Genomic DNA, 26,603 nt, shown 5'->3' on the forward strand with positions numbered 1-26,603 from the left:
GTGGCCTGACTGTGGCAATGTTTAATTTACTTTGCGAGTGCAGTGTGGATATGGTTTACAGCTTTTGGCCTTAAACATCTACATGTATAATCAACAAAGCCCAATTTCATGGCAGATCTGCTCATAGTACTCAGGATTGGGCTGCTCTGCTAACTTACCAGAAGTGTGCTTTTTCTGACAAGGAATTATAGTGAGATGCTTGTGTACACATTAGGGTTCAGGTACTAATATTATTAAAAGCATTTGAACCTTGAGTGTAATCTTTTATGCCATAGAATTAACATTGTTTGTTTGATTGTTGACTAAATGTAACAATGAGGCGGGCATCTTCTCCCTATACATCTGAACCAAAAACAATAATGCATGCATAGTTATTTTTCTTAACCATCTGGCAAGGCATATGATTGATTGTTAGAAAATGTCTTAATTGGTTAAGAGAAAATTGAGCCACATGTTAAAGCATGGAAACTGCCGGTATAGGCAAAGCACATAATACCCTGAGAAGAGCTTTCAAATCACACAGACGTTGAAGTCTTACCGTTAGCTTTCATGCAGTCTGTTCCCCGCAGCGCATTAGCTTTAGCCCTTCAGTGCTGTAGGTGAATGTCGTGTGTGTGGGGAGGGGCTGATGGATCATTCCGAGACTAGCCTTTACTTAGTGATGTCTGTCGGTGTACATGATGGAACAGCAGTTCCACTCCTGTATCCGGTCTCTGCACACAACATGTATGCGGAAAGCGATTCTCATGTTTTAGTGTCCTGTGATGACCTGCATGAGGCCGTGTAAATTCAGGGCACAGCACATGGATCTTTCTCTTCTTCCTGTGAACTCTTCTACCTCTGAGTGAACTTCTCCATGGCAACTCTTTGAGTTGATGCAATTTCAGTATCCCACAGGGGTTGCTTTCTAAATGCGCTGCCTGTGGGATGAGATGGCTACTTCATCTGTCTGACTTTGCGATGCTTCTTAAAGCAAGCCACCACTGAGGGGGTTAAGGGATGTTACTGCAGCGGTTATCAGCAGACCGGCCATCTACCTTGGGTACTTACAGGAATTTTATGACTCTTGATCATATTATCAAATTCTTCATTAATTTTTTTGTATTTTTCTTCAGTGCGTGGGGTGAGTGCATAAGAGGAGTCAGGATCAGGGCTTTCAGAGCCTTTGTTTTCTTTCTTGTTCAATGCCTGCCAGGTTCAGAGAGATATCAAGAGTAAAAACAATGAAGGGTGTTCCGAGTACTTACACACAATCTTTGCCTGCTGATCATTAGATCAATATCTTCGTTAATTTTCCTGTACTTGTCCTCAGACTCAGGGCTGTGACCTACTGAATCGTCTGCATCGGGATCTGGGCTGTCACAGCCATTAAGGCCCTTCTTTCTCAATGTCTGAAATACATAATGTGCAAAGTTCAAACCTAGACAAAGGCTGTAAGAGACATTTAGCGATGTTACAGAAATTCAAGCTCTCCAGCATTTCAGACTATTATATACGCTAGACTACGTTTGGGGAGAGAAATCATGAGGAGAGAACGAGCCATTTCCACAGAGTACTCATCACTACCTTAACAAAAGGAACAAGGAACTGTTTTGTTTGCAGCTAAATTCAGTCAAGGAACAAAGAAAGGTAAAATATCTTGATACAGCACGCAGATAGAAGTATGTAATGAAAAGTAATTACAAGATGCAAAGTGTAATGTGATACAATACTCTTTCCCACAGAAATACAAGCAGTCAGGATGCTGCAAAATCATTTCAGAATCTATGCCAAAACCAGAAGAAATAGCGCAAATGTTATCTCTTGATTTAACATAGTGGTTGGAGTTGCTATCCTGTCTTGCCCCTGGTGCTTGACAGCAAAAGGGCATTAAAGAAGCCAGCTAACCACCAAGCACTTGTGAGGAGGACGCTCATTTGGGAGAATTATTTTTGCTTGTTAGAGTTCTGTGTATCTGTAAGATGCTGTACTGAAATTTCTAATATTGAGAAATTATCTCCCTAAGCAAGAGTAGGAAGCAGCACCGGGTGGCTGAGCTTAGGGCTTCATTATCCTGAGCTGGGTAAGGACAACAGCACTGTATATAGACAACCAAGTCAGGAGTTATCAAACAGCACGCATTCCTCCTGGTTTCAGCAGAGTACGAATCAGCCTGAGACTCTCCTGACACATGAAAGTGAAGTCAGTGGCTTCTCGCCAGCCTCCTGTCTCCCGATGTAGGTCTGCTCTAGTTTTAGCTGTCACTAAGGGATAAATACCAATAAAACAGTGTAACAGTTTGGAAAACTATGAGTCAGGAGTCCTGAATTTTACTCTTTTTAAAAAACCCGTTTTTCAACCAACTATGTACAATCAATCCAGTGGACAGAAATAATGTGGTTTTGGAGCTCATAAAACCTCTGATTAACCATATAACTTGACATGTTACTAATTAAGAGACTCACACACCATTTCTTATTTTTCCTGGTACTACCAAGGTTGGTTACATAGAGATGGACCGCTGTCTCTCACTAATGGAAAGTCCTCAGAGCTGATCCACATTGGATAGAGGACTCAGATACAAATAAAGCAAAAGCTGAAACACCCAGCCAAGGGTCTGAAAGCTGAGGTAACACTGCATCCTTGATTTATGCATTTGAGGACAATAAAATGATGTCATTTTCAAGGGAGTATCCAGTTTAAAATCCAAATCCATTGATTTTTATCACCATGCAACAAATATAATACTGCTTAAAATTACTTTCAGAGGCAGTGAAGGCTTGTACTTAAAACCAAACTGGGAGCTATCATTTCTCAGCATCTAGGACATAGTGCAGCTCTGTAAATATTTATTAATGTTATAGTGGTATTATATAACAAACATATGGTTACAGCTTATTATGTGGTAAGATGTTTGAATATTAAAATGAATATTTTGACACAAGATGATGAAATATACATTTATAATCTTGAGGAATTTTTAATTGGTGGGGCCACCTGTCCCCCTCTCATGAATTTACAACCATGTATTTTGGTCTAGAACAAGTACTCATTGAGGTCTCCCACAATAACATTAGAACGGACATCACAAAACACTAGGCTGCTAATTCTAGTTACTAAGTTCTTACATTTTAAACTCTTTCATTAGCATTATTTCAAGCACAAGAGCATTCCACTTGGGGTATTGTATGTTTTTGCATTGGCCTCTATAGATTCTTGAGCTTTTAAGGGAACTGAATGTCTTGCATTACAGTCAACATATCTATATCTAATCTACTTCTAATCTATAAAATGAAGAATTCACTCACAGGGCTGGTGAAATGTCACTGCCACATAAGCATGAGGATTTAGTTCCTCTATTACAGACTAATATAAAAAGCTGGGCTCAGTGTGTGTGTCTACAACTCCTAGACTTGGGACAAAGGGTGCTGGAGACATATAGATCCTTGGAGTTAACTGGCTAGCTAGTTTATCTGAACAGGTTAGCTTCAAACTCAGTGAGGGAACCTACCTCCAAAATCAAAGGTGGGAGGATATCCTACATCAACCTGTGGCATTTACATGCTCAAACACACACACACACACACACACACACACACACACACAACTCAACAACACCTCTACATGTGTTCATTCATATACCTTCCCCTAACAAGCACTAAACACACACACACACACACACACACACACACACCACACCCCTCTACATGTGTCCATTCATATCCTATCCCTCCCCTCACAAACACTTAACACAGACACACACACACACACACACACACACACACACAAGATATAGAACACATATAATACCTCACATATACAATTTAAAAAAGAATTAATGTTCATAGAGAAAAGTAGGTAAGATCAAGAAAATATTTAGTAGTGTTCAAAAGTAACATTTATATTTCCATAAGGCGCATTAAGATAGCCTTATAAAAAACCTTTAACTTAAAACCCTCATATGATGTTAATTTAGTCTTAATAGACGGTAGATTTTTTTCAATGTGTATTTTACCCAACAAATCTTATTGTAAAAAATATCGTTGTTTTGATATGCAGATTTCTGACAACAGAACGCAAGGGTTAGGAGAGGCCTATCAACTGTCATGACAATCCATCTGGCACATGCATGTGTGCTAAATATTCTCACAAAGCTTTTGGGTGGGCAGATACCGCGGCTTACAAAAATTAAAACCCTGCTTATATTTCACTGAAATACCTCTACAAATGTTAACTCATTCTCTCTCACAAGTGTTTCACTGAGAGTTTAGGAAACCTTAGGACTAGTCTCAGACCGTACTGCCAAGCACTGTAGCTGGAGCTTGGTCACTGCTTGGGGACAAACTGTGGCTTTTCTTTCCCTGTCCAAATATTTGATTTTTAAGGAACCAGGAACGCAGACTTCGTCTCTTGCATTCACGTTCACCTGCAGAAGTCTACTCAATGCTATATAAATTAAATTGAAATGTTAAGGACTTAAGTTTGGGGAAATTCTTAGGATGAAAATATGAAGAAAAATCTATACTTCTAGAAATATTTTTTTTAGACAAGGTTTCATGTAGTCAAGGATGACCCTGAACTTGCTCCATCATAGCAATGATCTTGAATTTCTTATCCTTCTGCCTCTGCCTTCCAAATGCTAGAAGGTACGCATGATTGCTTTTGGTTTGTACTATGCTATGGATCAAACTCCGAGCTTTGTGCTTGGCAGACAAGACCTTTACCAACCCAGCTACACTCTCATCCCTTTGGTCAAGAGTGGGAAGGTTTGCTGGTCAACAAAACTCAGTTCATAGAGTAAGAAACCAAACAACAACAACAAAAATCACTAGTCACTTTGTACTTGGGGCAAGATGTGAACTATTGAAAGCAAACAAAGCTGCAGGCATGGCACTGTAAGGAGGGGAAAGCAGTCACTGATTCTCTCCCAGTGAATTCTTCTTGTGTCGGGTGACATTATCTGGCAATAAATATGACTGGTGTGGAAGCAATGATTTAAGCTAAAAAATTGTGTTATTTAAAAAGGCTTTTTTTGAGACCCAGAAACACAAAATCCGAGAGTGAATTAATACTGAGTTCTAAATTCCCATAATCACATAACCAGAACACTGGAAAAATTGTTCAAAAATATTATCCTCAGCTGAGTGCTTGCATAACATATTTCTGCCAAGAACAAATGATTATGGTGGAATTATAAAGCTTGGAAAATGGAAGTGGTGGCACCGACTTGCATGCCATAGTGTGAATGCAGAACCAGAGGAACAGTTTTATCTTTATTATATTAAAATCTACAGCTGTTTAATGATGACAAAGGAACTACTGTTAACTCCAGCCAAGTCTGTCTATTCACAGTAATGAATAGTCAATATGAAGTAAGGGGCTTACTAAATGGATCCGAAGCATATTCCTTTAGGGCTTTTCTAGCAAAATCATATTCTCTGCTGTTGGCCTTGAAAATGTCTCTGATATTTTTATCTCTGGAATCTCTGGTCAGGTCATGCGTATGTTCATTCTATAGATGAGTCGTATATATGGTATCCCTCAGATGAGGGAAACAAGATTTTGAAGCAATCTTTTCCTGTGTTCAAAGAGAAGGCAAGGTATGTCCTAAAACCACCAACTTCTCTCACGACATATCTAAAGAGACTTTACCCCCAGAGAACTCTGCAAATCTTCAGCGACACTGTATACTGGAGCTGGCTTGCCACAGAATGACACCTTTGGGATAGATCAATTGACTGCAGAGGCTTCTGGGGGTATATTCACATAGTGGCAACTGTCACACTGTGAGCAGAGAGCAGGCGCTCTTAGAGAACTGATTAGATTGACAGAAGGTGTCATACGCTGCACAAGAGAAGGGAGAATCCAGGCAGGTAATCCAAGCCTCATTTGGAATCTCTGCTCCCAGACATGCGGACATATGGACACACATTACTGCTTCTGTCCATCAGGAGAGCCTGGAATATGCACAAACTGATGATGGTAGATGACAGGTGCTTCAAAAACTCTAATGAAATCGATGTAGGGTAACAGATTCTATTCCATTACCAAAAGGAATATAAATGAAAAGGAACGCCACATGGAGTCTTATGCCTTGTCTTACACATTATGTTATCAACTGGGCAATCTCTTTCCTATGTAATAATTGAGCTATGTATTTTTTTTTTTAGTCTTAGTTTTTTTTTTGTTTTTTTTTTAACAAAATCTCTTCTCAGTATAAAAGAGGTAACTTAAATTCTTGGTCCTTTTCAATTCTACGACACCATATATCTCTCATCTTAAGGCTATTTAATTAAAATTCAACATTTTTCCCTCAAAGAATTACTATCTTATATTAAAAGCTTTAAACTAGCCAATTTCTCTCGTTGTATGTAGTTTCAGTCCTGAACAACGTATGTTTTCATTGTCTTTTTACTTTTATCTGCGCCTAACTATACAGACGGAATTTAATACCCTTTTGTGAAAGCCTCCAAATTAGTCCCATTAACCTTTGTTAAAATCCAAAGACTCATGCTTTCTTGCATAACGGTACTTTCTGTCTTCGGAGGGTTCATGTGTCAAGAACACATGCAGGAATCATTACTGTTAGCTGCATGCATGTTGCATTCACACAAAGAGCAAGGAAGAAAATCCATCCACTAAGGGAAGACAGCTTTCTTTCTCCTAGTTTTAAATCCTCTGGGCTTGACTTCAGAGCTGAGGAGGGAAAGCACTTGTGGGACAAACTCAGTGGGCTCCTGCACAGGAAACCTTGTCAGTAGGTGGAGCAGTGGGAAGGAAATGGCCACTGTGTGCAGGGCCTCCTAACACTGGTCCAGGACACGGCGTCATCTGGGACTGGTTACCCTAAGATGTTCCTTTAAATACAGAATTAGGAATATAAATTCTGAACAGAAGTATAGTGTGTATCTCATTTTATGATTTCTAACAGAGCTCTTCTACGGGCAAGACTAAGAGCCGAGGAATTTCTCTCCTATAAACAAGGTTTTAATAATCAAATCAAATGGAGTTTTAATAATCAAATCTGTAAGCATTGTCTATACTGCATTTCTGTATATCACAATTCTCTTTTGTTATTATTCTGGAAATGGAAAAGATACAACAATATACTGGGAGTTTATTAAATCAGCATTTTTGTCTTTATTAGGCAAGTGAATCATGTATAAAAATTAACTCATAAAGTATCTATTTGTATTAAAAATCTAAAAGAAGTTGAAAATATAAAACTATTACACAGTTTATGTCTAGATTAATATTCGTTTTAAGCATATCTTCCCTTCTACTGATGAAGTGTGTGTGTGTGTAGGTGTGTGCACAAAAACATAAATACAATCTGCTGCCAGTGTATTTGTTGTCTGGGTCTATATTGGTTTCTGACCTGAACAGTTTGTTTTGGATGACCAATAAGGGCCTCATCCCCAGGAGAAGCAAATTCTTGTACTCCCACTAGTCACTAGTTGCCTAGAGTTCTTTGTCTCGGGGTGGAAGCCCGTGAGAGTCTTCTCTCTTCCACAGTAGCATGCTGTTACTGCCGTTCTTCTTGATTGTTTACACTGCCATTTTTAGGAGAGACAGTTACAGTAAACTCCCTGCACTCTCGCATTTACAGTGCTTCAGCTCTCAATTCTATGATGCTCTCTGAGCCGTAAATGCAGGAGCTGTGCGGTAGATGTATCCACTGGGGCTGGACTCTCCTGTCCATTGATCTTCACATCGTTCTTAGTTGCAGAGGAACACGTAACACTGAGGTTATTTGGTCATGTCTCAAGGAGTCATGTCATTTTATATTTACCCAAATTATACACAATACAGAAGTACACATGTGTGCATATATATATATATATATATATATATATATATGAATGATATATGTGATACTATATATGAAACTTATGCCACTCAGGCTGACAATACTCCTCATAAGAACCATAGACTAATGAAGACCCCAGTACCATGTGTGAGATCCCCCCTTCTATACTTGGTCAAGGGGGTACATTATAGACTATGATGCAGTCCTTCAGGTTGAAGGTAAGCCTGTATTCTTGAAGACTCCTCACCCTTAGGCAAAGGACTTGGCTGATTCAAGGTAGATCTAACCAGAGAACCTTTTTACTCGGATTTAGCATCCATGATTTCAGAAAATGCTGTGCAAGCTGCCAAGAGAGGAAGCAGCGACAGCCCTACAGAGCTGCAGCACCCATGAATTATAACAATGACCATCAAGGCAAGATCTGAGCGAAGGTGCAATATGTGGCCCTTATATGGTTGGGGTAACCCACAACTGTCTCATTGGACTTAAGGTCCTTTCAAAAGGACGGAAGTTATACCTAGTAGTAGAAACCTCCCAAATTTCATAGGCTAGTGAACTAGTGAGGTCATGGACCTGGGTAAAGAATCTATTACCATCATTTTGCTAGACCAGCATAATTCCTTACTACATTCTAAGTCTCATCCTTACGTCCACAGATAAGTGTTAACTATCATGCCTCACCAAAGAAGCCTTTCTTAATCAAACTGCAGAGCTGTGGTGCTCAGTCCCAGTGGATGACTTATTAAAAAAACTCCTTCATGTAAGCCGCAGGAAGCATTTGAGAAGAGGGACAGACAGATTATAGAAGCTAGAGGATCACGAAGTTTGCTATGAGACTGTGACTCCTAGAGATGTGAGAAGCTCCTCGTATAAAATCTCACCAACATGACTGCTTAAACATGAGCCTAACACGGCCAACAACAATAGACATGTCCAAGTGGACAGAAAAATGCCCATAATGATCAGCCTACACTACAGGCAACTACAGAATTCTGAGAGTGGGAGAGATAGTCTTCCCTAGGGAAGAGCACATCCACTGGTACAATATTAAATGGTCAGCCCTGAAAACGTACAGACAGGTAACACTCTAGAGACTGAGCAGGTTATACTTAGAAACATGCATGTATATTAAAATACATATATGAGGCAATGACTTTGAAAGAGAGCAAGAGGGTTTGGAGGGAGTAGAGGAGAGGGAGACAGGATGCATTATAACCTCAAAAGTAAAATAAATAAAAGTCAGTTTGTCTTTATAACAAATGGAGACTACTGTAGATTTTATTTTTGGTTTATGTATATTTCTCAGTGTGGGTTTGAGCATGTGAAGTGGGTTAAGTGCCTGTGAAGCCAGGAAAAGGTGTTGGCTCTCTTGGAGCTGAACTTGGAGCCATTAAAAAGAACAGGATGCGTCTAGCCCTGCGGCGACTTGATGTGCAGATGATACCTCAGGGGGGATGGGGGAGCTTCTCCTTCTCAGAATAAGGGGAGCAGGGAATTGGGGAAGAATCTATGTGTGGGGTGACTGGGAGGAGAGGCTGATGTTGGGATGTAAACTGAATAAACAAATTCATGAAAACAAAAGCCAAACATTTTTTAAATGACAGTGTTAGAGGGAATAGACAGATGGGTCAGCAGGCAAGAGTGTTCGTTGCTCTTCCAGAAGACCTGAGTTTGGTTTTCAGGACCCGTGTTGGACTAACAGCCCTGTAACTTCAGTCCTCTAGCACTGGCCTCTGCTGGACCCCACACGCAAATGCACGCATCTCATGGCTCCATGTAAAACTAAAAAATAAAGCCTAAAAGAGATATTGGCATTGAAGGTTTTCTTTTTTTCAGTAAACTATTTTTCAGTAATACAGAGGACATCAATTAAAATTTGAATGGCTCTAAGGTATCAAAATATTACCCCCCCTTTTTTCCCTATTGGTCACAGATTATTTCACGTAAGCATTCAAATATGACAGCTCATAGAATTATTTGGACTGCAGTGTAGGTGAGTCCAGGGGTCATCTGGGTTTCCTCCTGTTTCCATAAGGTGGGATATCTTGGTGCAGAAACAGTGGCTGAGCCATCCCTCCAGTGGGGCTCGAGGAGTAAGCCCGCAGCCTGTTCCTCCTTCAAAGCACAGCAGGCATGACGTCATGCCTGCACTGTGAACCCTTCCCATTACTCAGCTCAAGCAACTTTTTTTTTTTTTTTTACCACTCATGCATGGGCTTTATTATACACATTTCCTGTTATATCCTTAATCACTCGTTATCCATCATTTATGAGTTTGTCTCCTTGGGTGCATTAAGGGGCTTAAGAGGCCCTTAACAAAAGCTTTTCCTGGTTTTGTTTGTTTTGTTTTGTTTTTAAATTCAGCACACAACAGTCTGATATATTTTAGTGCTCAACTCAACAAGTGCTTCAGAGCTGAAGGAAAGATCCCTTTCCTTTTTCCTGTTAACTTTTGCTGGGGTCTCCCAACTGAACTGAAGCTGTCTGACTGTGAGGCAGAGACACCGGTGGGATCCAGACCACTTAATGTCCACTTGCTAACTGCTACTCTGTCTTAGGTGTTGCCTCTGCTCCTCCAGATGCAAAATGGCTGTCTGATTATAGTGTTCACATTGTTGCATTCTTTCTTGCTATTTCTGGGAACTTCTTAAAGCATAGGCCTGTTAACTTGTTATCCTTTATTTCCTATGGCATGGGACCTAGGACATGGCAAAAGCCAGATGGTTGGGAAGTAATTGAGAGACTGAAGTGTATACAGAGAGCAGGAAAGAACCTACAAGCATCTGTCAGAAGGGGGAAGCGCAGTGCTTTCCTTATGAGAATTTGCCTCTTCTCACTACTTTATTAACTACGTCATACAAGTTTTAAAACTTGCCATCTTAGTATCTTTTAAGTAATTGTTACAAAGTTGTTATTTTTTGTAATGTTTAGTTTTTAAGTCAGAAAACAGCATGGGGCTGCTCATAATTTGTGATTTGAAGTTCCTTACAATTAAGGAATTTAATTGCATAGCTTGATGATTAGTGGGTTGATATAAATTTAAATCTCAGGATAGGTGACCATGCTACAGTGGTGAGTGAAGGATGTTGTGAGTATATAATTTCTAGAAGGCAGAAGGAAAGTGAGAATGAATTCATCATAGCAAAGAAAGAAAGGGACAGGTATTTTAAGCAGAATGGAAATTATAGAAGAAACAAAAACCAATCAAAGGGAAGAGCAGGGGGAAAGGTTTGTGAATGTGTACAGTACACAAGGCCAGTGAGCATGTTTCCACACTCTTGAATATAGTCCGTCTTCCTCCAGAGGGGACAAAAACTGCTGGGTAGTCCCCTGTTGTTCTGTGCTCTGGGATTAGCCTTATTCTGAAAACAACTTAAGCTGGGGAGAATTTGCAAATATGAGTAATTCCAGAGCAAATCAGGTAGTGTAGACTTCTGGACTAACTGGGCAGTGGCTTAGAGCCCTCAGGGTTTCTCCACCACAACCCTTCTGGAACTCAGACCCCTTGTGGCTGGGATAGAAGAGTACTGAGTTGGGAACTCGGGCACACTTCAGCCGAGAAGCTCTCTGACATCCTGAATCCAGCACCATTGTGAAGCTAAATACAGGAAATACGCTATGTGTCAAAGAATGTTCATAAAGCAAGTCAAATTCAACAAGGACCTGAAGAATAGCTGATGCTGACAATTTCTCAAAAAGGGAAGAAGAAGGGGGAAGAGGGGTAGGAGGAGGGTGTGGAAGGAGGAGGATTAGGAGGAACAGGACTAGGAAGAGGGGGGAGGAGGAGAAGGAAGAAGAAGAAGAAGAAGAAGAAGAAGAAGAAGAAGAAGAAGAAGAAGAAGAAGAAGAAGAAGAAGAAGAAGAAAGCCACAATGAATTCAACAATTAAGAAAGAGAGGAAAGGAATAAATTAACAAAGATCAGGAAGCAGGTTTTGTGAGAGTCTGAAACGTGATTGTAATTTCACGTATGAATCTTTTTAGACTGTGGCACTTCCGCTGCAAATCTGTTACAGGGGAAAAGGCTGAATCCAAAGTCATTGGGAGCTTTAAAAATAATTCTTCAGAGCATCTTCTCATATAAACTATTCACATTTCGTACTAGAAAAAGTAGATGCATATGCTATCTTCAGTAACTGCATTAATTTTCAACGTTCACTTTCGTTTCTTTGTAGTTTCTTGTCTAGTGTGCGTCTTCCATTCGGAAGTAGGGTTGCTGCATGACGTCATTTGAGAGGACAGTGGCCTACACCCTACTCTCTCTTACCTGGCAGTGCGACACTTCTGTCAGTCACTATTGGTCCCACTTTCTCCTAGACTGAGGAGATCTCTATTTATTTCTCCTTCCATTTTATTCCTTGATTCCAGCTCGTCCCTTATCCAGTCCCCTCTCAGAAAATGTTACAACTTAGCTGTCTGAGCCAGAATCCCAGAAATCATCCCCCATGTTTTAATCACCTACTCTCATCTGTTGTTCATCTTGTTCTTCTGTCACCTGTCCCCACTCTGCTTGGTTTCTGACCCCACTTTCCACACAAGCACCCGTTATACATCAGGCAGGGTCTAATTAAAATGAAAACCCAATTGCATCATTGCTGCTTTTTATAAACCATGGAGGCCACCAACAGCCGCGTCCCACACAAGCATGTACAGCACCGTCTCTGGCAGCCTCTCGCTGTGAGTTCTTCCCTTGCTTTCTAGAACACTGTGTTTTCACCAAAGGGGAATCATTTCCCACACCTGTAGGTATTCCCAAACACCCTTGATCCATGCCCTTCATCCCTGTCTGCGATTTACTTGCTTAATTTTCCCCCTCTGTTTTGAGGGCCTTAGTCAACTTAGAAGAGCTGATCCCTAGAGTTTGGATATTTCTTGCTCCTGAGATTGATTGATTGATTGATTGATTGATTGACTTTCTGTGGCTGCTATTCCCGGAAGTTACCACAAGGAGAATAAAAACAGTCTGAAAAAAAAACAAAGTATTGCAACAGGTGTTTCTGTACCTTTATTTTTGGTTTCCCTGGGAAAACTCTTGATATACAGTGAAAACTCTCTGTTGGTTGAATTTCTGGTCTACTTCTAGCTTATCAGAAAGGCAGAGGATAAATAGATTTTTCTTTGAAGCAAAAAATAAAGATGTGAGGCTAGCGATGGGTTCACTGATATCTGAGGACATTTGCTAATACTTCAGAAGGAGTATTCTATTCCTAAGGCGTTGAGAGAGTCCTATGACGTAGAAGCTACATCTTTTCCTTGCCAAAAACGCTTCTACCGCCAGCCTCTTTGAAGGCCAAAGAGAAGTAAGAGCTCTAATGGGCTTGACTCTGGCCCATTTTCCCTCACCCAATGGGAAATCCCTCTCCTTGCCCTTCATTTATAATATAGTTTTTAGGACTCCGGTTACAGGCTCAACATAAGCTGGTAATAGACCTCAATCTGGGAAAGACATGAATTATTTCCCCAATTTCTTTTCCATTCCTTGAGTTCTTCCCTGGTAGGCATGGAAGAGTCAATGCCAGTTCGCAGGCAAGCTTCACTTACGACATCATCACTCTCTTCCTCCTGCCACACGGGCAGTTATCACTCAGAAAGCAGCCTGTTTCCATCAAATGCTGGCATTCCATCCCTGTAGAATGGTTTTGGTTATTCTACAGTAATTTGACAGCAAAAGTAGGGAAGGGCTATTTATATAACACCTCTCCAGTAAGTATAGCATGAAGACTTTGCAGGTCCTGAATTCTAACATTCCAGAGACTTGCATTAATGACTGTAAGCACAAACTAGCAATAGCAGCCCCCGTCTCTGACATGTTAGAAAGTAACGAAGGTCTGAGGAATATATAGTGCCACTGGGGTGGTTTAAGGACAACCTGTCAGTCATCCACTGTGGATATCCAAGGAAGGAAATCTGCTTGTGTGAGAACAAGCTTCCATGTCAGAGAAAACTCCTTGCCACTGCACCCTGGTTTTGTCCAGCACATGGATGCAGTTTAACTAACACCGTTGTTAATAAAAGAACAATGGCATTTAAGACTTCTGTAAGCATGGCTCTTTTCTAAAGTGGAATTACAGCGGGACCCGAAAGCCCATAGGGAGCAGCTGTTAGATGTGAATGCAGGGAAGGCACTGTTTGTATACCTCTAGCAATGGCCACTGCAGAACTCTGGGATCCCCATTCTCATGTAAAAGATAAAATAGAAAAAGGAAGAACAGAGCATGGGGGGCGTAATGGAGGGCATGGGATGTAGGTCAGTGGTGGAGTAGTTGACTAGCTTTACAGGGTCCCTGGAAAGGCAGTTAATATATCTCTTTTACGTGTCTCTAGAATTGTATACTTAGCATTTACTTCATGTCTGTATGCTATGTCTGTTATTGCTCTTATCTCATCTTTTATTTTTTAGATTGTAAGATGAATGCAGACAGGACGTCTCTGGAGGGCTTTCTGGTCTTGGCAATTAGCAGAGTATCTGACAGTAGGATGTTACAACAAATCAGTTAACTCTTCTAGACAGGAGTTGTACAGAAGAAAAGTGCTAATGACAGCTTATGAATACAGCAAGGAGCCTCAGACAGGCTAAGAAGCTGCTAATGGCTAGAAGCCCAGCTTCCTTCCCCTACATGTGGAGCTTTCCTTACAAAAGTTATGTTACATGTCAAAGGTCAGCAACCTTATGTTCTGGGTGCACCACTATCACCACCACCACCACAACCATCACCACAACCATCACCACCACCACCACCACCATCACTACCACCACCACCACCACCACCACCACCACCATCACCACCACCACCACCACCACCACCACCACCACCACCACCACCACCATCACCATCACCACCACCACCATCACCACCATCAACACCACCACCACCACCATCACCACCCCCACCACCAGCCCCACTCCCACCATCACCACTACCACCATTTTCAACATAAAAATCTTTCCTGGGACTTTGTTAATGTAATATTAGTTTTCTCATCTAACACTGTTCAACTTGTAATGGGTTGTTAGTGGTTGGTTAGCCAGGCCAGCTAGCTAGGTAGACCAAATCCACTGGACCGCAGCAGACCTATCTATGAGCATGGAATCAGAGAGGTCAGACATCGGAAAAGGCTATGCACAGGCTCAGGTTCAGAGGGTTGGCTTGGAAACAGAGATTTTGGTTTACAGGGTGTTGTCAATGGTGAGTGAATAGAACTCCATTCCATTCATCCACACGGATTGCAGCAAGCAGTTCCTACACACGGGACCTCTGGAAAGCAAAGGCTCCCTTCTTTCTCACAGTAACTTTATACTGGCATCTATATCTTACTTCCCCAATCACAATGTAAAACACAGTGTCTGGACTCACAGGGGTGTCAGAGTCAAGTCTTTACCACACAGCTCTTTCTCATCACCACTAACTATGTGGACCAAGAATAGGTGTTGGGTTTTCTTCAACGGTCTTGAGTAGATATCTCGTAGAAAGAAGTGTCACATGCTTCTACTATTTAATGGTCAAGGGACATTGGGTAAAAAATAAGGTGCTTTAAAATAAACATGCTGCAAATCCTTCCAAGATATGCTTAGTTGCAGACTCCCTTATGGAGCTGCACGTGCCAAGCACGGTCCCCATTTCTTTCTTCATGTTCTCCCTGCAATCCTATTATGACTCTTCCCACTGTACCGCCACCTACTTCCTACCAAGGCCTCGTTCCAAACACAGCTTCCAGGGAGCACAGCTGTGCCTTTTAACTGACTTTCTTCATACCTGGGAAAGAACAGATCCTGTAGAATTTCATGAGTTAATGTAGATTTTGAGTCCATTAATCAAAGGGTCACTATTTGCTTTCTTAACAATATAATTCTTTCCATCTGGCACTAGCTAAATAACTGAACAGTGCTTCTAGGACCAAGATCAAAAGTGCCAGTAGCGATTCTGAATTAGGACTCGCAGCTCAGCTTTCCAGAGGGACTTGCCCTGAGGTTGGTTGGATCATTTGTTATTTGGAGGCTCCTGTCTCTTAGGTTCATACTCCAGTTCCTGTTGTTTTTACAGTATTAATGTGGAGAGACAGTTTTTATTAGCACAGGCAATTATAAATTGAGCATACGGATTAGAATAAATAGGATGCGATAATAGAACAAAAGAGCCTGAAAACATCTAATGCATTCATTGTAGAAACTTGCAATTTTTCTTGTAGATAAAATACTTACAAATGAAGCACACTTCCTAGAAAAGTGATTTGGAAAGCCTGGTAGTATTACTAATATATTCTGAGCAAGACCTATACAGACTAAATCACTAAATTTATGAACAAGTTTAAGGTTTTTTGAGTTTATACTTTCAAGTATCAAGATCTCTCTCTCTCTCTCTCTCTCTCTCTCTCTCATCTATCTATCTATCTATCTATCTATCTATCTCCATATCTATCTATCTACTATCTATCTATCTATCTATCTATCTATCTATCTATCTATCTATCTATCTATCTCAAGATCTCTTTCTCTTTCTTATGAGAGAGAGAGGTTCCAAAACTTTTGACAAGTCACGGTTCATAAAATTACATTTCATGATTTCGTATTTTATACAAACAGTAAGGCTAAGGTTCTATTCAGTTACTCTCATCTTGAAAGGATGCTACAAAAGCCAGAAAGAACACTGAAGACTTCCTAGGAGAAAGGAGTAGAGAGAGAATGTTCAAGAAAAGGGATAACGACAGTGGAGTTTATACAGAACTTGACGATAGACACGGCAGTAGGCAGACAGACTTTGGGTGGGAGAAATAAAGAATGAATAACAGTGTTGGAGTATTGTCAAAGGCAGGGAAGGACAAGATAATAAGGTGAGGCCACAAAGCACTGGTCAGTCTGTCAGCTGGCCTCTTGTCCTGTTAGCTTTGCACATTATGATCTGATGTACAGCTTTATCACAAGCCGCCATGACCTTCACCACGGGCAGGCTCAGTCGTTCTCTAACTCACAGCAATCAAATGGAGTCTGTCAGCCACAGCCTACTCTGACCTCTGGCCCTACATGGCCTTCTTTGAGGAGTTTCCAGGAATTAGGATTCTTGTCCTCCTCGGCTTCAGTTGCTTGTTTTCATCACAATGGCTTCAGTTGTCCATAGAAATGTTCTACATCCTGATTTTTAAGCTTGATATTTCAACTTTATAGTGTATGAAATCTTAGTGATTTTTTTTACTAGTTTATCAGTGAATTTAGAAATTTTCATTTGCACAATCATTTCTTCCACTTACTTTACCAGGTAATTATGAAAATATTTCTCCTTCTATGAATGAGTCAAAATTTAACTAGTCTTTTTTCACTATCAAAAAATTAATTTTCTTATTATTTTAATTGAATATATTTAGCAGCAATAAAACCTACCATTTGTGGAGCACTTATCTGTGTCAAGAGTTGAGTCTGCATCCTTGCATGGATATATATATTGTATATAACCACATATCTACGAAGATGCCCATGTCATGGATGCCAATATGTAGTTTAGGAAAAAAATCTGAGCAAGTAGTTACTGTAGAAGTAAGCTTACAGGCTGTGTGTGCACTGCACTGTTTACTTCCAAGGATTTAGTAAGGTATTTGCTTTAGAACTGTGTGACTCTGCCAGTTTGTCTCATAATAAAGATTTCCTAGGGGTAGAGGACATAGCTCAACAGCAGAGTGTAGTCCTAACATGTGCAAGGACCTACCTGGCTTGGATCCTTCAACCAAGCACATAAAAAATATGAAAATCATATCTGTGTAACTTTTGACCAATTTGCCTGGTATTTTTTCCACCAAGGGGGAATCTATATATAATAAGGTGGAATCCATCTATAATAAAATTGTATTTCTGACAAGTAATCCCATCTATAGTATTTTCCCACTGATGCTCCAATGACTCCTGGATAGAGAGAGGAAAGCCCCTTCTATGGCATCTAGGTAATATCTGTCTGGTTAAAATGAAGGGAGAGAAAGACTCTATTTCTTTCAGCTCCTAAGGCTGAGTGGAAGTCTGGCCTAAGACAAGTAGGCTGACCTTCTGGGGGCATACGAGTGCAGAATTACTTCAATTAGTAAGGTGTTCCTTGTAAGAGTCCCAAGTCTCCGTTACTAAGAAAAACACATTTCAGTTGTTTATTTTGGGAGAATCTATACTTTTGAGATTAAACCAACTGCTCAGGCCTCTGTTTCTGTTTGCCTGGACAGGTGAGGGGTGGAAAGGCATGGCATGGGTGGGGAAGTGTATACTTTTAAGAACAAGTGATTGATGGTCTCTGTGTAGTGCTGTGTGTCTTGCGGAAATCTTGCATGCATCTTAAGGGGTCCTCTCCTACTCATAGCTACATAAGCCGTTTCTTTCCCCCACTTTAACACAGACACAGATAATGCTGTTTTACTTTATAGGCTGGATGATCGGAAACCTGAAGAATTCCGGTGTAAAACTTCTCAATTTTCTTCAACAGCTATGAGGAAGACAGGGGAAAAAAATACAATCTTAAGTGAAAATTTCCCAAAGTTGCAAGGAAAAGGGGAAAATTACAGAAGAGCTTCGAAAACCACAGACTTGGGTTTTCACATCTTGTCAGAAAATCTGCACTGTGGGTAAAGCCTGGAGCCCTGACTCAGCAGAGAAATGCCACCCACAGTCACCGCCTGTCTCTGCAGTGTCAACTCCCCTGTTTTCTCTGGAGTCTTCCCACGGCTCAGTCAATACCCATGCCTCTCAGATGGAAAACCGGATTTTGTGAAAACAGAAATAAAATCGCGTATAATATTTAAAGGCATTTCTGGTAGCCATGCTTAAGTTCTGCACGGGCTTAACATCCGTTTTCTGTTGGACCAATAGTCCTAACTAACCACTTAGCAGTTTCAAAATGCTCAAACCTGCCGTCACCAGTGCTTTGAATAGCATCTCGCTTCTTTTTAAAGATCACAGTTGAAAGATGAGGGGAAACAGCACCATCAAAAGAGGAAGTAAAAACGCAGTTCAAAGCCTGTTTCCATGAGGTAATGTGTGTTATTGACCAATCATCAAAGAGGCCCTGTCTATACTGAAATGAAGCATGAGGTGGAAGCAGGTGGCTGGGGGCAGTCAGAAACCTCTTCCCAGCCCTCTTCTCTAACTTACTGCTGAAGCCAGAGGGTTAGATAAAGATCAATGAAGGTTTGTTGATCCGACACAGGAACGTGTGCTTAGGGAAATGGAAGCTATGCATCTGAGTTCATCTGCAGGAACTGCAGGTCTCATCCCTTTATGAAAGCTACAGCAGCAGCAGCTTCTCTCTCTCTCTCTCTCTCCCCTCTCCCTCTCCTCTCCTCTCCCTCTCCCTCTCCCTCTCCCTCTCTCTCTCTCTCTCCTCTCTCTCTCTCTCTCTCTCTCTCTCTCTCCTCCATTTATCTCTGTCTCTGTCTCTTTTCTCCTCCCCGCTCTCCATCTTAATCTCTGTCTTTTTGTCTCTCTGTGTCTTTGTCTCTCTCTCTCTCTCTCTCTCTCTCTCTCTCTCTCTCTCTCTCTCTGTGTGTGTGTGTGTGTGTGTGTGCATCTAGCAGGGAGATAAAATTTTTGAAATAATTTTCTGAATTATGTCTGCGTAGATGTATTTCCACACAGTTATTATTGCCTTTTTTTCCTCTAAAAGGAAATAGTTCAATTTAGTAATTAGAACCCCAGGAAAGTCAGGGTTTTTTTCACATTAGTTTGCTTGCAAACTGAATGGTGGATTCTAATGACACACAGATTTCTTCCCCTAATCAGAACCTACCAATTTATTATCATACAATTTACCACTATTTTCTCTAATATAAGTAGAATTTCTCCTATTTGTGGGGACTCGCTTATGGAAAGTGTTGAACCGTTTCTCTGGGTTTTGATCGCTTGCTTTCTGATTAATAACAACTTTTCTGGGAGCCAGTGGTCAAGTGTAGACTTCAGAATGACTTGTTTGCTGCACCTCCAATCAAAGAAAGGTCCCTTCCCCATCACGGTTCAGCCATGCTGTTCTGGTAGAGCAAAATAGGTGTGGTTCAAAGCTAACATCAGTGGTTCAGAAATGCTATTTTTCCCCCAGTGGCAATATACATTGTGGGTGTGTGACTGGAATATTTAAAACACCTGCTGTCCTGGCACGGAGCCAAATGTATAATACATTAGCAAACGCTTGGCTCCCTTCCAGCAGCGTGTATCATCCTGCCATCAAAATACCGAGGGAGCTGGCACAGAGATACCTAAAAGTTTCACTAGAAGGAATTTAGGACATGCATGTATTTTTATCATTAACAGGATCACCACACTAAACACCACTGACTGGTTAGTCTTATGATGAAATTAATTATTTTTGAGTCAGAAAGGAACCGACTGTACAGGAGGGGCACTCTTTGTCTTAGCTTTGCTGATTCCCCTCACAGTCTTTTGAAGCTCGGTCAGTCTCTTTGCCCTCCACCCCTCTCGCAGACAATGCTCCAGTCTGACGCTGCTCGTTCTCAGAGACACTCAGTTAAGAAAGCAACCACGGACTGAATTCTATCTCTAACGAAGTTTGCTAACAGAAATCGCAATAAGCGTCCTCTCTGATGAAGTCCTTCTTATTTCTTTTTCAACGTTATTTTGATGTTCCTTAACAGAATTAGTTTTTCCTTTGTGCATTTTGTCTTAGTTTAAAAATTAGTAGACTTCCTGAAGACTTTCATTAAATATCATTTTCCCCTCCATTATGTAAAGTACTTCGCAAGACGACTTCACTTGCTGTGCTGGGGATTCATTCCACTTTGGTCCCTGCACACAGTAGGGCAGACACGCTAGGATCAAACTACACCTTACTCGCAAAATGATTTTTAAGATATAAAAACAAAATATACTGCAGATTTCAGTATTTAAAAGGTGTGTGTGTCTGTGTCTGTGTGTGTGTGTGTGTGTGTGTGTGTGTTTGTGTGTGTGTGTGTGTGTGTGTGTGTGTTTGGGTGCGTAAAATGTTTTAAAACTTGACTAAGCATGAATGAGGAGGAACAGCAAGGAAAGAAATGGCAATGTCATGCCTGAAGACCATGTGCCCTACTTGTGCTAAGGGCCAGGTACAACGCTTGTTAGTGTTCACAATAAGACCAAACACGAGGTTACAATTTTAAAAAGCTGAATTTCAGTGGAGGTTTCGAAGCATACCCAAGGTCACAGTCTATGTAAGTATAGAAACATGGTTTGTGTGACTGTCCCGTTTGTGTCTGCCTCTTGTACCGCATTAGCCAGTGTCGTCGTGAGAGAGCTGGGCTTTTAGGCTTCCGACTTTCTATAGCACACAGAAAGCTTAAGTAAGATAATGTGTGTGGGCAGGATCCTGACCTGTTTATACAGTCATTAAAGTTGCACATTTGTAGGAAACTCAAAGTTCTTCAATTTTATGTACAGATGCTTATATTGCTTTAAATATGTGACCTATAGTTTCTATAACTTTTTAGCATAGTGTATATGACAAATATTCCTCAGAGAAATCCACGTGCCCATTATCAGTGTAAACTGAAATCATATGCATTTTAAAATGTCTTACATACAATGACAGATATTTACAAGGTCACTGAACCTGCTTGCCATGTACACACACACACATACACACACACACACACATATACACGCACGCACACAGACACACAGACACACAGACACAGAAACCTTTTAGGTTTTCTAACATGCATAACACATACACTAAACAAATTATAATAGTTTAGCACTTTTAAAAAGAATTCTAATGTTTCTATTTTGACATAGCTAATTTTACTCAACCTTTCCCCAGGTTTTCTTTACTGCTATTCTCCTGCTTGAGTCCACAGTGTCTTTTCTCAGACATTTTTTGCTTTGTTTTTATCACCTATCACTCCACGTTAGGCAGTTAGTGTTTCCTGAGTCTGACTCTTCTGTCTTAACTACCTCACACCTATTTTCCTGCCCCCTCCTGCATGTGCACCCTGTAGTATTATCATACTAACACTGCTCATGCTTTCCCCCTCCTCACAATGCTCTGAATCACCCATGTTTTGAAAGATTTTCCCTTCAGTCTTTATAGCTCCTTTCTGAATTTTACGTTTTTGAATCTACAATGATAATACACAATATTTTTAGGTTTGAATATTCTGCTTCGTATGAGGCATTAGTCTGTCCCATATATAACCATCCCTATGATCATCTTCAATATGAATTTTAACAACTGTTCCAAGCATTCAAAATGTTGTCACAGAAGTTAGGCACCAGTTATCATTACCAATCCCATTTGCAAACAATGACCTTGAGACACAGCACATAAATAATGTCAGGGACAAAGTGTCAGTCAGACAGCAGAGAAGCAGACAAGTGAGGCGAGCTTCAGATCTGATGCTCTCTGACATGCGCTGTGCTGCCCTTGTAAGATACCCCACTGTCCCGTTGGTTTCTACGTGCATTTTCTATATTAGCTAGATGGTTTGGGAGAGTCACAGACCATGGTGTACAAAGTTTTCTCTCCTGGTATTGCTGATTTTGGTACATATTTGGAATTTAATAATGCTTTAATAAAAATAACCTACAGTCAAAAGTAAAAATTTAAACATAAAGACCAAAAAGTCATTTTTAGATTTGATGGTACAATATAATTAACATCCTGAGTGCATTAGACATAGCTAATTTTACTCAAACTTACTTAAACCCAATTTAATCTATTGTCCTCAATCAACATGGCTCTATTGCTTTCTTTACTACTGTGGTTAACATACCTTATTGCCAATATAAGCATCTGATGCACACACAGACACGCAAATGGAATTTCTCTTGTTTAAACCAACCTGCTTGATTTATTTTGACTTCTATTATAGATAAATAGTCCTGAAGTTGTTTCATGTCTCTACAGATTAGGAGGTAGTCAAATCGATAACAACTACATAATACATAAAGGATGGATACAAATTTTATAGCAAAGAAATTAATAATTAATTTGTATCTGTTTACTGTAACAAAAATTTGTTGTCAGCTCTTTCTAGTTTAACAATGCTTGAGTTAAGATTGATAAATTATATATGAAAATATGACTGTTTAAGGGCAAAATGAGTCTAACATAATTATACTTTGAGAAGTTTATGAATGTTATATAACCTATTGTCTGTAGAAACTCGGGCATGGTTCTTTCTGTAATCTAGCTTAGTGAATATAGCTAATATCGCTATGTTATCTAGCAATATTAAATTTTTATGTCAACAATTAAAAACACAATATTTTGCATTGTGAAGACTCTTAGAGTGAAAAAGAAAGAGACTATAGTGTCAAGGACAGCCATTGCGGAAGTTGACTGAGTAATGACAATTGTGTTTCAAAGTGTACATGTCAAAGGCTTTGTCCCTACAACACAGCTCTGAGTGGCTCACTATCTAGGTTGAAAACGGTTATGCAGGGTTGTGTGTCCTATTTTTCCATGCCTGCAGTAAAGATACAATATGGGAATTCAGCTTGGTAATTACTAATACACCACACAGACACAATTACACCCTGTGTGCTGCATAAAGGAATCACTTGTGGTCTGCATCCATTACAAAGAGCGGTAGGGGGCCAACATGCAAAAACTGACAAAATGCTTTACAGGACGGAAGGAGACCAGAAGAGTCGATGTACAGGGATACAAGGACCTTGATTCTTCTAGCAATGATTTAAGTCTCTTTGCATCCATTAGTTTCCTTTGTCTCAGGAGTCCTTCGCAGCATTACAGGAACTGAAAGTACAGTGCTCAGACGTACAACCCCTGACCTGGGCTGACATTTCCACACCCTGTCGCTATGTTGACCTGGTTATTCAGATTACTTAAGCAAAAGAAAATGGCGTGGGGGGTATTACCACAGCAAAAGCTGTCTATGTATTTGTTTAAAAAACGGCTTAGTCAGAATGCCATTTTTTTTTTTAAAACGTAAAGCCATTTTCTTCTAAAGGATTTTTTTTTTTTTGAGATGGTTTTAATTCCGTTTTAAGAATTAAAAGAAAAAAAATTCCCGCTTGGGTGAAGACAGCTTTAAGAAAGTGGTTAAATAGGGTCATCAGGGGATCTATTCCTCCAAGAACATCCTACCACTGAAGGCCTAAAGCCGATGACTCAGCTGCGCTCTCCAGCTACAGTGAGTCACACAAGTCATCGCTCTCTGTGAAACTTGAAAGTTAAGTTTAATTGCAAGCAGTAAGTGGGGTTTTTATTGTAACAGAGTTTCCTGTTAATTATTACATGATGCACATTATTTTCCAACATTTTCACTTAAGAATCCTTTTTCTTGAAAAAAAAAAAAGGCCTTACAATTATGAAATTTTAAGACCTTACCAAAGTTACTTATGGCAGTGTGTCAGGTTCTGTGAAACAAAGCCTTGTCTTTCAGAAAATGTTTACAATCTATGAAGGGGAAAAAAGTATCCTGGGGCTAAAATGTTTACTGGCACCTCGAAGTCTGAAGAGAGAGTCCGGCCTGTGGTTTCTGGAGGGCACTTTATCATGGCCTGTGTTCTCAAAGGTTTCTCTGAATGAATAGGACTGGATTACTCAGGCTTCTATTCCACGCCTATTCCTCTCCATTTTCTTTGGCACGACTGAGAGCCAGGCTATTTTTAGTTAAGCAGTTTTCTATTTTTAGACAACTGCCAGTTAGAAGACATTTGTTAGGAAAAAATTTAAACACACACACACACACACACACACACACACACACACACACACAGAGGAGGGAACGAAGCCTCTCCCCACATATTGTGAAGCAGCCTTCAACCTGTAACTCCAGGCATTTCAGCTGCTTTCAATCTTGGAAAAATAAAGAAAAATTCAGAGTTCAGGGTTTTAAAAATAAACCTACCCTCTGGCTAACAGACCGTAATACAACAAGCTGTTACTATGTGAAGCAGTGACTACAGAAATAAAGAACATTCTCCAATGATTAAACTGAGAGAAAAAGTTGAAGAGCATTAGCTTATAGGAATGTTACACAAGTGTGTAACAATTTTCCAGCCCCTCAGCCAACATATCCTGTTTTAGAATTAGGGGGTGGAGACTCCTCTGTCAAGCTAAAACAGGGCTGTGGGATAGACGTGCAAACTGGAACTTTTAAATCAAACTTTAGGAAGATATCTGCCGCACTTTGCTAATGAATTCTATGTTTCTTTTTCCCCTTAAATTATAACCACCTGTTTACAAAGAAACTCTATATTTAAAAAATCGAACCCAAAGGGAAATCAGACTCCATCATTTCCGTATCATAGATAAACTTGGTCATTTTATGTCTCTGCATCACTGCATTTATATATTCTTTAACATTTAAATATATTGAAATATATAGATAATTAATATAATTAATCTTTTACATGTGAATAAATGCTTATACACATCAACGTATTCCACTCATCATTCAAGGCCGCTCTTTCATCTACAAATGTACCATGAGGGTCTGGGAAGATGGGTCAGCCAACAATTAAGAGCACGTACTGCTTTTGTAGGGACTCATGTTTGCTTTCCAGCTGCCATTATCTGGTGGCTCAGAACTTCCTGTAACTCCTGTCGTGGGATCCATCGTATGCATACCACACCACAGCATAGTACCAACAAGTGATCAAGAAAATAAAAACCTTTCAAGTTCACCGGGACGTGCCTTTGGGTGCTCCCAGCTGTAATTTCTTTTCCCTCGGGTAACCCACACTGCATGTTGTGATGCTTCCTTAGAGTGTGGACTGCTGGCCTTCAGGGTTGTCACAACTGCATGTCCAGCAGCCAGCAAGATGCTGGGTGTGCAGGCTCAGTGTTGCCATGATCCGCTGATTGAAACAGCAAAACCTGTATATGTTTTGTGCACCTAGACTAGCTGTCCTGGGGAGGCAACTGTGATCATGGTGCAGCCATCTCATTTCTCAGGGCATTTGGCACCATGTCTTGCACAATTATTTTGTAAATATTTGTAAAAAAAAATAAACAATACATTGACTTTTGTTTAGATCTCTTAATTTATGTGAAATGCTAGTTACTTATGTTAAATGTGTTATTTATTAAATGATACATTTATTGGCATATATATATATACATATCTTTAAGTTAAGAACTTGTTTTTCCTTGCTATCTTTTCTTTTTCATTTTCTGAACTTTCTCCTTAGCTTTCAAAGTATAAACAACTTTTATAACTAAATAGTTTACAATAGGCTCTAACATCCTTTATAGCCCATAATCCTAATTATAGGCCCAGGAGAGACTTTGATGGAAACAATGCTAACTCAAGGGAAGAACCTGCAGGCTAGAAGTTACCATAATTTGTCTGCAGTCAGACAATGAGTGTGTTATGTTACTGTAACAGTGTTTGGCATCCTGGAAATGAAACCCACCACCTCCTATGGTAGTTATATGTTCTAACACTGAATAAATTAATTTGAAATTAATTTTAAACTTTTATCTTTAATCCCAATTTGTGGGGCTTTAGATTTTATATTTCAGAAAGTTAAAATTAAATGATGAATTTTCATTAAAATGCCCCAATACAAAAATCTAGCTTTTGCTTCTTTTTTAAATGTGAAATGAACTTTGCACAATCACAGCTAAGAAGAACCAATCACTGCAGTCTGGCTCTATGTCCTTCAATAGGTGGTGTCCAATCACCACAATGCTAGCTATTGCAATGGACAAGAGCGTTAGACTCACCAGTACACTTCTTACTGTCTGTATACAGCCTTGACAATGCACTGCTATGTATGAGGGTACAGCTGCACTGGGCTCTTTTTTTTTTTTTTTTCGGAGCTGGGGATCGAACCCAGGGCCTTGCGCTTGCTAGGCAAGCGCCCTACCACTGAGCTAAATCCCCAACCCCTG

The 26,603-nt window shown here is 40.1% G+C and overlaps 1 protein-coding gene across 2 annotated transcripts in view; it reads right to left on the reverse strand.

Annotated features, from left to right (window-relative positions):
- The window catches only part of Mef2c (myocyte enhancer factor 2C), a 144,361-nt gene that overhangs the window by 41,550 nt on the left and 76,208 nt on the right, over window positions 1–26,603 (reverse strand). The window contains exons 4-5 of one of the 2 annotated variants that reach the window (XM_032899079.1): window positions 1,332–1,391; window positions 1,051–1,188 (exon numbers count right to left, since the gene is read on the reverse strand). In XM_032899079.1, coding sequence (XP_032754970.1) covers window positions 1,051–1,188; window positions 1,332–1,391 — 198 coding nt within the window. Of the gene's footprint in view, window positions 1–1,050; window positions 1,189–1,247; window positions 1,392–26,603 lie in introns of both variants that reach the window. The other variant, XM_032899078.1, reaches the window with a different exon arrangement.

Source organism: Rattus rattus, chromosome 3 (assembly GCF_011064425.1).
Source record: "Rattus rattus isolate New Zealand chromosome 3, Rrattus_CSIRO_v1, whole genome shotgun sequence".
Classification (NCBI taxonomy): Eukaryota; Metazoa; Chordata; class Mammalia; order Rodentia; family Muridae; genus Rattus; species Rattus rattus.